The sequence below is a fragment of the Phocoena sinus genome, chromosome X (genome assembly GCF_008692025.1).
Source record: "Phocoena sinus isolate mPhoSin1 chromosome X, mPhoSin1.pri, whole genome shotgun sequence".
Taxonomy (NCBI): Eukaryota; Metazoa; Chordata; class Mammalia; order Artiodactyla; family Phocoenidae; genus Phocoena; species Phocoena sinus.
The window spans coordinates 10689440-10703027 of NC_045784.1; the positions used below are offsets into that span (position 1 = coordinate 10689440).

General features: G+C 38.9%; 2 protein-coding genes across 3 annotated transcripts in view; both read left to right on the top strand.

Annotated features, from left to right (window-relative positions):
* LOC116747772 (SH3 domain-containing kinase-binding protein 1-like) overlaps positions 1–13588 on the top strand; it is a 103318-nt gene that overhangs the window by 42767 nt on the left and 46963 nt on the right. The window lies entirely within an intron of this gene.
* The window catches only part of LOC116746979, a 57799-nt gene that overhangs the window by 8157 nt on the left and 36054 nt on the right, over positions 1–13588 (top strand). For both annotated transcript variants that reach the window (XM_032618767.1, XM_032618768.1), the window contains exon 2: positions 7346–7453. In XM_032618767.1, coding sequence (XP_032474658.1) covers positions 7414–7453 — 40 coding nt within the window. In that variant the 5' untranslated portion in view covers positions 7346–7413. The remainder of the gene's footprint in view (positions 1–7345; positions 7454–13588) is intronic.

Consider the following 13588-nt stretch of genomic DNA (forward strand, 5'->3'; position numbering starts at 1 on the left):
AGTGAAATTGCTGGATATTATGGTAGTTCTATTTTTAGTTTTTTTTGTGGAACCTCCATTCTGCTTTCCACAGTAGCTGCACTAATTCACATTCACATCAACAGTGTACAAGAGTTTCCTTTTCTCCACATCCTCACTGACCTTTGTTATTTGTGATCTTTTTGATGACAGCCATTCTGACACGAGTGAGGTGATATCTCACAGTTTTGATTTGTATTTTACTGCCGATTAGCTATGTTTATTCTGACTTCACTGATTTGCATACGGCTGTCCAACTTTCAAAACGCCACTTCCTGAAGAGACTGTCTTTTCCCCATTGTATATTCTTGCCTCCTTTGTCGAAGGTTAATTGACCATAGGTGTGTGGGTTTATTTCTGGGCTCTCTATTCTAGTCCATTGATCCATATATCTCCTTCTGTGCCAATACCTTGTGGTTTTGCTTACTGTAACTTTGTAGTATTGTCTGAAGTCAGGGAGGGTTATGCCTCCTGCTTTGTTCTTTTTCCTCAGGATTGTGTTGACTATTCTGGATTTTTATGATTCCATAAACATTTTAGGATTATTTGTTCTTGTTCTGGGGAAAATGTCATGGGTAATTTGATAGGGATCACATTAAACCTGTAGATTGCCCTGGGTAGTATGGCCATTTTAACACTATTATATCTTGCTGTCCAAGAACGTGAGATGTCTTTCCATTTCTTTGAATCATCTTCAGTTTACTTTACTAATGTTTTGTAGTTCTCAGCATTTAAGTCTTTCACCTCCTTGGTGAGGTTTACTCCTGTGTATTTTATTTTTTTGATGCCATTTTAAAAGGGATTGCTTGTTTACATTCGCTTCCTGATATTTCATTGTTAGTATAAAGAAATGCCACCAGGGACTTCCCTGGTGGCTCCATGGTTGAGAATCTACCTGCCAATACAGGGGATATGGGTTTGAGCCCTGGTCCAGGAAGATCCCACATGCTGTAGAGCAACTAAACCTGTGCACCACAACTACTTAGCCTGCACTCTAGAGCCCGTGAGCCATCACTACCGAGCCCATGTGCCACAACTACTGAAGCCCGCCTGCCTAGAGCCTGTGCTCTGCAACAAGAGAAGCCACTGCAATGAGAAGCCTGTGCACCGCAAGGAAGAGTAGCCCCCACTGGCCACAACTAGAGAAAGCTCGTGCACAGCAATGAAGACCCAATGCAGCCAAAATATATTTAAAGACAAAAAAGAAAGAAATGCAGCCAATTTATGTATGTTAATCTTGTATCCTGCTACTTTGCTGAATTCGTTTATCGGTTGTAGTTGTTTTTGTATGGAATTCTTAGGGTTTCCTTTATATGTATTATCATGTAATCTGCATATAGTGTCAATTATACCTTTTACCTTTCAATTTGGTTAGAATTTATTTCTTTTTCTTGTCTGACTGTTGTGGCTAGGACTTCCAATACTGTGTTGAAGAGAAGAGGTGAGAGTGGGCATACTTGTCTTGTTCCAGATTTTAGCAAGAAGGCTTTCAGCTTATGAACATTGAGTATTATATTGGCTGTGGGTTTGTCATAAGTAGCTTTTATTATGTTGAGATATGTTCCCTCTATAGCCCCTTTGGTAAGCGTTTTTTACCATGAATAGCTGTTGAAGTTTTTCAAGTGCTTTTTTTGGCCTCTATTGAGATGATCATTTGTTTTTTTTCTTTTTACTTTGTTGATGGGGTGTATCACTTTGATTGATTTGCATATGTTGAAACAACTTTGTGACCCTGGGGTGAATCAAATTTCGTCATGGTGTATGATCTTATTATGTGTTGTCAGATTCAGTTTTCTAATATTCTGTTGAGAATTTTTGCATCTATATTTATCAAAGATATTGGCCTGTAATTTTCTTTTTTGGTAGTGTCTTTCTCTGTGTTTTTTTTTAAGTCTTTACTGAATTTGTTACAATATTGCTTCTGTTTTATGTTTTGGTTTCTTGTTTGTGAGGTGTATGGGATCTTAGGTCCCTGACCAGGAATTGAACCACCCGCACCCCCTGCACTGGAAGGTGAAATCTTAACTGCTGGACTGCCAGAAAAGTCCCCATCTGTTTTTGTTTGTTTGTTAATAAATTTATTTATTTATTTATTTTTGGCTGCATTGGGTGTCCGTTGCTGTGCGTGGGCTTTCTCTAGTTGCGGCGAGCGAGGGCTACTCTTCGTTGTGGTGCGTGGGCTTCTCATTTTGGTGGCTTCTCTTGTTGCCGAGCATGGGCTCTAGGCACACGGGCTTCAGTAGTTGTGGCTCTCAGGCTCAGTAGTTGTGGCTCCCGAGCTCAAGAGCGCAGGCTCAGTAGTTGTGGCGCACAGGCTTAGTTGCTAACCAGCATATGGGATCTTCATGGACCAGGGCTCGAACCCGTGTATCCTGCATTGGCAGGCAGATTCTTAACCACTGTGCCATCAGGGAAGTCCCCCCGCATATGGTTTTGATAGCAGGGTGATGGTGACTTCATAGAATGTCTTTGGAAGTATTCCTTACTCTTCAATCTTTTGGAAGAGTTTGAGAACAATCAGTGTAAGTTCTTCTTTGTATATTTGGTAGAATTTGCATGTGAAACCATCTGATCCTGGACTTTTGTTGGTAGGGAATTTTTTTAAATTACAGATTCTATTTCACTTTTAGTGATCAGTCTGTTCAAGTTATCTATTTCTTCTTGATTCAGTTTTTGTTGGCTGTAAGAAAAGAACATACATTTTTAGATTATGTTAGCACCTAAATACTTGCCATGTATTAGACCACGAGAAAGCAAAGAAAAAAGTATTAAAATATTTTTTCATATAGAAAAAAATACTGAAATATTATTTAAGAAATTGGGATAATAATACTAATTATAATAATGAGAAACTGTTCTAAACTTAAAGACTACTTTATCTCATATTCATACTATATGCTAATTGTTTTATTGTTTTTAAATCCATGGAATGTATTCTCCTTTTTAATTTAATTCTTTTATTTTACCTGTATATTGTTAAAAACAATTTAGTTGCACATAATATAAAAAAATTACACTTTAATAGGAGATATTAATCCATTTACATTTAGGATAGTACTGAAAATACTTAGGTTTAGAGTTACCATGTTAATTTGTGCTCTCATTTATTTATTTCTTTAAATGATTTAATTTTGCTTTTTAAAAAGTAAATTATATAATTATCTATTTTTAATGTCTTTATTAGTGTGTAATTGCTTTACAACGGTGTGTTAGTTTCTGCTTTATAACAAAGTAAATCACCTATACATATACATATATCCTCATATCTCCTCCCTCTTGCGTCTCCCAGCCATCCTCCCTGTCCCACCTCTCTAGGTGGTAACAAAGCACCAAGATGATCTCCCTGTGCTATGTGGCTGTTTCCCACTACCTATCTATTTTACATTTGGTAGTATATATAAGTTCATGCCACTCTCTCACTTCATCCCAGCTTACCCTTCCCCCTCTCCGCGTCCTCAAGTCCATTCTCTACGTCTGCGTCTTTATTCCTGTCCTGCCCCAGGTTCTTCACAATCATTTTCTTTTCAGTTTTTTTAGATTCCGTATATATGTGTTAGCATACAGTATTTGTTTTTCTCTTTCTGACTTGCTTCATTCTGTATGACAGACTCTAGGTCCATCCACCTCACTACAGATAACTCAATTTCATTTCATTTTATGGCTAAGTAGTGTTCCATTGTATATTGAAGATGTGTGACATCTTCTTTATCCATTCATCGGTTGATGGACACTTAGGTGGCTTACATTGTGGAACATGACTCTTTTTGAATCATGGTTTCTCAATGTATATGCCCAGTAGTGGGATTGCTGGGTCATATGGTAGTTCTATTTTTAGATTTTAGGGAACCTCCATACTGTTCTCCATAGTGGCTGTATCAATTAACATTCCCACCAACAGTGCAAGAGTGTTCCCTTTTCTCCACACCTCTGCAGCATTTATAGTTTGTAGATTTTTTTTATGATGGCCGTTCTTATCTTTGTGAGATTATACCTCATTGTAGTTTTGATTTGCATTTCTCTAATGATTAGTGATGTTGAGCATTCTTTCATGCATTTGTTGGCAATCTGTGTATCTTCTTTGGAGAAACATGTATTTAGTTCTGCCCATTTATGGATTGAGTTGTTTTTTTTTTTTTATATTGAGCTGCATGAGCTGCTTGTAAATTTTGGAGATTAATCCTCTGTCAGTTGCTTCATTGGCAAATAGTTTCTCCTGTTCTGAGTGTTGTCTTTTTGTCTTGTTTTTGTTTTCCTTTTGCTGTGCAAAAGCATTTAAGTTTCACTGGGTCCCATTTTTAAATTTTTATTTTTATTTCCATTTCTCTAGGAGGTGGGTCAAAAATGATCTTGCTCTGATTGATGTCATAGAGTGTTCTGCGTATGTTTTTCTCTAAGACTTTTATAGTGTCTGGCCTTACATTTAGGTTTTAGTCCATTTTGAGTTCATATTTGTGTATGGTGTTAGGGTGTCTTCTAATTTCATTCTCTTTGTAGCTGCTCAGTTATCCCAGAACCACTTATTGAAGAGGCTCTCTTTTCTCCATTGTATATTCTTGCCTCCCTTATCAAAAATAAGGTGACCATATGTGCGTGGGTTTATCCCTGGGCTTTCCCTCATGTTCCATTGATCTATATTTCTGTTTTTGTGCCAGTACCATACTGTCTTGAGTACTGCAGCTTTGAAGTATAGTCTGAAGTCAGGGAGCCTGATTCCTCCAGCTCTGTTTTTCTTCTCAAGATTGCTTTGTCTATTCGTGGTCTTCTGTGTTTCATACAAATTGTGAATTTTTTTGTTCTGTTTCTCTGAAAAATGCCATTGGTTGTTTGATAGGGATTGCATTGAACCTGTAGATTGCTTTGGGTAGTATAGTCATTTTCACAATGTTGATTTTTCCAATCCAAGAACATGGTATATCTCTTCAGCTTTTTGTGTCATCTATGATTTTATTCCATCAGTGTCTTACAGTTTTCTGAGTACAAGTCTTTTGTCTCCTTAGGTAGGTTTTTTCCTAGGTATTTTATTCTTTTTGTTGCAGTGGTAAGTGGGAGTGTTTCTGTAATTTCTGTTTAAAAGTTTTCTTCTTTAGTGTATAGGAATGAAAGAGATATCTGTGCAGTAATGTTGTATCCTGCTATTTTACCAAATTCATTGATTGGCTCCAGTAGTTTTCTGGTAGCCTCTTTTCGATTCTCTATGTATAGTATCATGTCATCTGCAAACAGCGAGAGCTTAACGTCTTCTTTTCCGATTTGGATTCCTTTTATTTCTTTTTCTTCTCTGATTCCTGTGGCTAAAACTTCCAAAACTGTGTTGAATTTTAGTGGTGAGAGTGGGCAACCTTGTCTTGTTCCTGATCTTGGTGGAAATGGTTTCATGCTTTCACCATTGAGAATGATGTTGGCTGTGGGTTTGTCATATATGGCCTGTATGGTGTTGAGGAAAGTTCCCTCTATGCCTACTTTCTGGAGGGTTTTTATCATAAATGGGTGTTTAATTTTGTCAAAAGCTTTTTGTCAAGAGCATTTAATCCATTTACATTTAAGGTAATTATCGATATGTATGTTCCTATTGTCATTTTCTTAATTGTTTTGCGTTTGTTATTGTAGGTATTTTCCTTCTCTTGTGTTTTCTGCCTAGAGAAGTTCCTTTAGCATTTGTTGTATAACTGGTTTGTTGGTGCTGAATCTCTTAGCTTTTGCTTGTCTGTAAAGTTTTTAATTTCTCCATCAAATCTGAAAAAGATTCTTGCTTGGTAAGTAATCCTGGTTGTAGGTTTTTCCCTTTCATCACTTTAAGTATGTCCTGCCAGTCCCTTCTGGCTTGCAGAGTTTCTGCTGAAAGATCAGCTGTTAGCTTTATGGGGATTCCCTTGTATGATATTTGTTGTTTTTCCCTTGCTGCTTTTAATATTTTTTCTTTGTATTTAATTTTTGATAGTTTGATTAATATGTGTCTTGGCATATTTCTCCTTGGATTTATCCTGTATGGGACTCTCTGAGTTTCCTGGACTTGATTAACTCTTTCCTTTCCCATATTCGGGAAGTTTTCAACTATAATCTCTTCCAATACTTTCTCAGTCCCTTTCTTTTTCTCTTCTTCTTCTGGGACCCCTATAATTCAAATGTTGTTGCATTTAATGTTGTCCCAGGGGTGTCTCAGATTGTCCTCAATTCTTTTCATTCTTTTTGCTTCATTCTGCTCTGTGATAGTTATTTCCACTATTTTATCTTCCGGGTCATTTATCCATTCTTCTGCCTCAGTTATTCTGGTATTGTTTCCTTCTGGAAAATTTTTAATTCCATTTATTGTGTTGTTCATCATTGTTTGCTTTTTCGTTCTTCTGGGTCCTTGTTAAACGTTTCTTGTATCTTCTCCATGCTAGTTCCAAGATTTGGGATCATTTTTACTATCATTACTCTGAATTCTTTTTCAGGTAGACTGCCTATTTCCTCTTCACTTGTTTGGTATGGTGGGTTTTTACCTTGCTCCTTCATCTGCTGTGTGTTTCTCTGTCTTCCCATTTTGCTTAACTTACTGTGTTTGGGGCCTCCTTTTTGCCGGCTGCTGTTTCGTAGTGTCCCGTTGTTTTTGGTGTCTGCCTCCAGTGGCAAAGTTTGGTTCAGTGGGTTGTGTAAGCTTCCTGGTGGAGGGTACTGGTGCCTGTGTTCTGGTGGGTTGGGCTGGATCTTGTCTTTCTGGTGGGCAGGTCCACATCCGGTTGTGTGTTTTGGGGTGCCTGTGACCTTATTATGATTTTAGGCAGCCTCTCTGATAATGAGTGGGGCTGTGTTCCTGACTTGCTAGTTGTTTGCCATAGGGTGTCCACCACAGGTGCTTGTTGGTCTTTGAGGGGAGCTGGGTTTTAGCATTGAGATGGAGATCGCTGGGAGAGCTTTTGCCTTTTGATATTTCATGGCACCGGAGGTCTCTGGTACACCAATGTCCTGAACTTGGCTCTCCCACCTCAGAGGCACAGGCCTGACACCCAGCTGGAGCACCAAGACCCTTCAGCCACACGGCTGGAGGTGAGAGCAAGAGGTAACTTTCGTACACCTCAAGACCACCAATGGGATTCACTGACCATTTTCTCTCCAGATGTGAAGAAAACAAAATTCAGTCTTTGGCTAGTCAGCCACTTTGGTAGCCAGCCTCCAAGATGGCCCTAATCATCCCCTAAGTATCTCCCAATCTTCATGCACCTGCGTGGCCCCTCACACTTGCAAAGTGTTGAGTGTTTAACTATTAAGACGTTGCAGAAATGACAAAGTGCAGCTTCCAAAGGTGGGTCATAAAAGACATTGCAGCTTCTGATTTGTTTTCTGCTAGATCGCTCATCCTGGTGTAAGCCAGCTGCCATGTCATGAGGACACTCAGGCAGCCCTAAGGAGAAATCCATGTGGCAAGAAACTGAGGTCTCCAACTGCAGCCACGTTAGTAAGTCATCTCATAAGTCAAAAGATTTAATTTTATTTATTTTTCATTGCGTTGGGTCTTCGTTGCTGCACAGAGCTTTCTCTAGTTGTGTCGAGCGGGGGCTATTCATCATTGCAGTACACGGGCTTCTCCTTGCGGTACTTTCTCTTCTTGTGGAGTATGGGCTCTAGGTGCATGGGCTTCAGTAGTTGTGTCATGCAGGCTCAATAGTTGTGGCTTGCGGGCTCTAGAGCACGGGGTCAGTAGTTGTGGCACACGGGCTTAGTTGCTCTGCAGCATGTGGGATCTTCCCAGACCAGGGTTTGAACCCCTGTCCCCTGCATTGGCAGGCAAATTCTTATCCACTGTGCCACCAAGGAAGTCCAGTGTGCTCCTTTTTAAACCTAGTCTGTTTTCTTTATTTTCTGTCTTAACTATTCTGTATTAAATTAAGAAAATAATACTCCTTTCTACCCCTCCTCTTTGAGTATTATATATGAAGAAATAGGTCTTATTTATTAATCTCAAATTTTCAGCTTACTTTTAAGAAGTAATCACAATGTCAAGTGTTTAATATCTTTCACTTCCACCTTGAAAAGCATGGATATTAAAGTGCTAATATAATTACCTTCCCTAGTCTATATTTTTTACTTTTCGTTATGTATAAAAAACAACTAAAAACATGCACGGTTTGTAAGAAAATGACAAATTTCAGAAAATTCAGAATCTGAGTACACTCTATACCTAGCTTCTAGATAAAGACACAGAAAATTTCCAGACACTCAGAGGCCCCCTGGTCCCATTCTAGTGGCTTCCCTTAAGGTTTACAATTGTTCTGGTATGTAACAAAAATATCACTTTACCTGTATTTTGCATTTTATATAAATGTTATGACACAGTATAAGCACTTTTGGACAGGGCTTTTTATTCCTTATGTTGTTTGTGAACCTCCCTATATGGTTGCCTGTTGTGATCATGTATGGACACTGTTGCATAGGATTCCATAGTGTAAACATTTAACTACTAAGTAATTTATTCCAATGTGTATTAAAATATGAGTGATTTTTAGTTTGTGTCTGTTGAGAATAGCACTGGTATATAAATTCTAGAACTTGAGCTTTGGTGGTATGTGTATAAATTATTGTTCAGTATACATGTAGTAGTAAAATTTTCGACTCATAGCTTTCATGTGTTTATCTTTTTTTTTTTTTTTTTTGCGGTATGTGGGCCTCTCACTGTTGTGACCTCTCCCATTGTGGAGCACAGGCTCCGGACGCGCAGGCTCAGAGGCCATGGCTCACGGGCCTAGCCGCTCCGCGGCATGTGGGATCTTCCCAGACCGGGGCACGAACCCGTGTCCCCTGCATCGGCAGGCGGACTCTCAACCCGTGCACCACCAGGGAAGCCCTCATGTGTTTATCTTTTTAGATACTTCTAAATATTTTCAAAACATTTGTATGAATTTTCATGCTCAGCAGCAGTGAATGAGAATCAAGAATTAGACACATTCTTGTCAAACTTGATAATACCTGTCGTTTTCATTTGAACTTTCTGGTTCGTGAGTGATAATTCCAAGGATTGCTTTTGTTTCATTTAATTGACTGCTAAGAAGCCAAGCATCTTTTGATATGTTTACTTAACATTCTATTCTCTCTTTTTTGAAATATCTTTTGGTATATTTTCCCCATTTTTGCTCTTACATTATCTTCTTATTGAAGACTTTTTTTTTAAACATCTTAAGACTTCTTATTTAGGAGTTTTTTTATATACGCTTGATATGAGTTCTTCTCTCTGTCACTCCTTCTCTTTCTTTAGATGATTGTCAGTTTTTAATGTTAATAACATCTAATTTGTTATTTTCCTGTTTATTATTTAGTCATATTTCTATTTATTTATGTAGTCTTTTTATCTGTAGCATAGCACATTATTTATTCTAAACCAGAAAGATGTTTTGGTTTCTTCAATAAATGTAATTATTAAGCTTTAAATTTAAGTTAACTTTCTAAAGTAAATATGTTGTATCATAGTAAAAATTAATTTTTTCTAGGACAGCTGGAAGCTTACATTTATTCAGAAAATGTTGTATTCAACTTTCATTTGCTCCTACCTCTCATTGATTCACAGAGGTAAACATCACTTCATCCATTGATCTGACTTTTCTCTCATGTCTCATGGTCATTCCCACCAATTCTTCTTACCTCCTGAAATCTTTAGCAATCCCATTATTCCACAAAAGCAAAAACCTTCCTTGGGCCTTTTTCCTCAGAAGGTTGATTATTCCCACATTTTAACTGGGAGATTGCAATAAGTTAGGAGAAAGTGCCACAAGGGTCTCTCATTTTATTTTTCACATCTTGTATCAGCCTCTGCTTGCACTCTGTGTTCAAAGATTTTTGTACAACACATTGATGGAAGATGCCAGTTGTTTCTCTCCTTGGGGCAAAAGACAGATTAATTACCTGACAAATAAAATAAAGACAGTGTCTTGCTCTGCTCAAATGTTGGACAGGATTGCTTGCATCCTACTTTAAAAGTTTCAGGTGACTGTAGCTTAAGATTCCTAAGCTTTAATCCATACTTGCACCATGCACAGCACCCAACAGGACTGCTTTACGTAACCCCATGAGACATTTGTGTGCAAGTGGAACAGATAAAAATATGAAACTATTGCTGTCTTTTTGTGTCATAAAAATGATTTTTTGTCTCATTTAAAATATTTTTTTCTAAAATCCAAAAACCTGTCAGGCTAAAATATTGGAATTTCGAATATGGTAAAATCTAAGACCCTTCAGATCTCTTTCCAGTTTTGTTGATAATGGGATGCCGTCAGAGATATGACTTCATTAAACACAATAGGTAAGATTCCTTCATAGGCCTGATTGGGGAATACGAAAATAATCCCTGGAAAAATCTGGACATTTTCTAGTTCTCAAGTATTGGTTAAGATGGTAGAAAGGGCCCTTCATTGTCCTATATGTGAATGCAGGTCAATTGAGAGAGGTGGGGATAAAACAAGCAGCCTAAATATCCTTTATGTTTGCTGTACTACTAGTAGAAAGAGGAAGGCTCAGCATGTCACCATGGTTGATATAGCAAATAAGCTGCTTGAAACTACACAGAAATATACCTGCTTGTATTTTCTGTGCAGATACCCTCTCTTTTGGTATGCCCTGATACCTCCCTCAACTTATGTACCAACTCCAGTAGCATTAAGCAGAAATCCAAAGAAATCTATTCTTTGGAATTATGAGGAAGGGAAGACTCGAAAATTTTATAGCATGCTCTATGCAAATATACAGGTCACCATCCTTATCTATGTCATGCCATGCATGGAGGGTCAGTAGGTTCAGGGGATTCTGGAAGCACCAAGGTCTGTGGGGTTAATCACAGCTGCATTCATGGGCAGTAAAAGAGAAGGGCCTTATCTTGGTCAGTTTCTCAGTGCTAGTAGCTACAAAAAGAAGAGGACAGCAGGCATCTTAGGGAGAAGAGCCAACATTAAATGAAATGTCCTAATTACTCTATGCAAGCTCTCATGATAGCCTCCCATAGCTCCTCGAATCCCTACATCCTTGCACAAGGGATATTACTGGAGCGTGTAACTTCAGATTAACATTATTTTTGCTGAAAAAAATGAAAGTAGGTTCAAGTGATAGGGTTTGAAAAGGGTTCACTGTGCCAGGGAAACTATTGTAACAATGTGGACAGAACCATTTGGAAGGATTCATCATGTTTTTGTTTTTGTTTTTTTGCTGCTTCAGAATCTGTAGTAGAGATTGGTGTGTTCCATGATGCATTCCCGCTTCTTAGAAGTTTTAGATGGAATACCCCATTAGGAAGAAGTGCACGTAAGGAAGATTAGTGAGTCAAACTCCTCTGCCCTCTGTCAGCAGTGGGTGCAAAGGGATTTAGACCAAGTGCTTTCATCCTTTGACGTGCAAAGTTTTCACTATATGAGTGATGTTTTGTTTGTTTGCAGGTCAGGAGCCTTGGTCTCAATATCCCTGTTTAAAAAGTGTTATCAAATGTCTGCCAGAAAGAATTGCTGATGACACTGGAAAAAATTGAGAGTTATCCTTAACAGTTAAGGGTTTCTCAGCAACATGGATGGACTTAGAGATTGTTATACTGAGTGAAGCAAGTCAGACACAGAAAGACAGATATCATTTGATATTGCTTACATGTGGAATCTAAAAAAAAAACGGTAGGAAAGAACTTATTTACAAAACAGAAATAGAGTCATGGATATAGAAAATAAAATTATGGTGACCAGGGGATAAGTCGGGGAGGGATAAATTGGGAGATTGAGCCTGACATATACACACTACTATATATAAAATAAATAAGTATTGGTATGGACCTGCTGTATAGCACAGGGAACTCTAGTCAGTGCTCTGTACTGGCCTATATGGGAAAAGAATCTTAAAAAAAAACAAGGGTTTCAAGATTATATAATAAATAGATATGTGCAAAACCTTTAACATGAAAGGAAAAATAAATTAACTGTGTGGTCCCTGTTATGCTATAAACATTTTGTGCCTCTAATTTTCAAACTTTGAAAACCAGCTCCCTTGTTGATGGTATTAGGAGGTGGGGCTTTTGGGAGGTGATTAGGTCATGAGGCCAGAGACCTCAAATATGGGATTAGTGACCTAATAAATGTAGCACACAAAAGATCTTATGCCCATTACATCATTTAATTGCAGAACCAGAAGACCCACATTATGAACCAGAAATTTGGCCCTCACCATACACTAAGTCAGAGGGCAACTTGGTTTTTTTAAATTAATTAATTGGCTGCCTTGGGTTTGGTTGCGGTGCACAGGCTACTCATTGGGTGGCTTCTCTTGTTGCCACACACACGCGCTGGTGTGCGGGCTTCAGTAGTTGTGGCACGTGGGCTCAGTAGTTGTGGCTTGCGAGCTCGAGAATGCTGGCTCAGTATTTGTGGTGCACGGGCGTAGTGGCTCTGTGGCATGTGGGACCTTTTCGGACCAGGGCTCGAACCTGTTTCCCCTGGTTGACTGGTGAATTCTTAACCACTGCGCCACCAGGGAAGCCCTAAATGTGTGACTCCATTTCTCTTCTTTAATTAGTTCATGTGTAGCCATTTTTAGATTCTACCTCTAAGTGATATATTATGATAAGTCTCTTTTTCTGTCTGACTTATGTCACTTAGAATGATCGTCCCTACGTCCACCCGAGTTGCTGCAGCTGGCCTTATTTCATTGATTTTATGGCTGTTTAACATTCCACTGTACATAAGTACCACATCTTCTTTATCCGTTTTTCCTTCCAAGTACAATTAGGTTGTATTGAAGTCGAGGCTCTTGTAAACAGAGATGCACTAAAAGTTGGGTTCGCTGTGTCCTGTCGAATTTTGTTTTTCCCAAGACATACGCCCATGAGTGGAAGTGCCATATGCTCTGTAGCTCTGTTTTTTAGATTTTTTAGGAAACACAATACATTTCTCCAGAGTTGCCGTTGGAAATTTATGTTCCTAGCATCAGCGAAACAGGGCTCCCTTTTCTCCACGCCCTGTCCTGCTTTTCTGGTTTTTACACTTTGTGATGATGGCCAATCTGACTGATACGAAGTGTTGATTTTCATTGCCCTCCTGTTTGGTTGGTGGAAAAGGGCGTGTGCATTTTTCCTGAATATATTCAGAAAAAACGCATACACCCTTTTTGGCCAAATGGATCATTGGCGTAGTTCAGCCGCTTTTCATGTGCTTTAACTGCGAGTCCAGTCTACCTCTTGAAATCCCGTTCCTGCTATTCTGCCTTGCTTTCAAGTCCTTTTTCGTGACTTACCTCAAGGCATTTTTCCACGTTAGGTATCTTTTACCATGCTGCAGGATTGTGAATTGCAGTGACCCTGAGCTCCATTTTTCAACTTGTTTCTTTGGGAACTGGCCACCAAACAGCAGGATTGCTTCAAGCCCTATTCTGGTTCCGAGGGCAAGCTGAGCCTTTGGTCAATTCCTCTTCCTCATTGGAAATTAGAGTGGCATATGCCTGTCCAAACACCTAGGCGTTCTCTCATTGTTCCCCCCATTCCAGTTCATCCTCCGGACAAATTGCAAAGTGTGTGAAAGAGGGTGTTGAAGGTGCTGACTTCCCCAAGTGGGGCGATTGCCAGGAAAGAGGCTGGAGG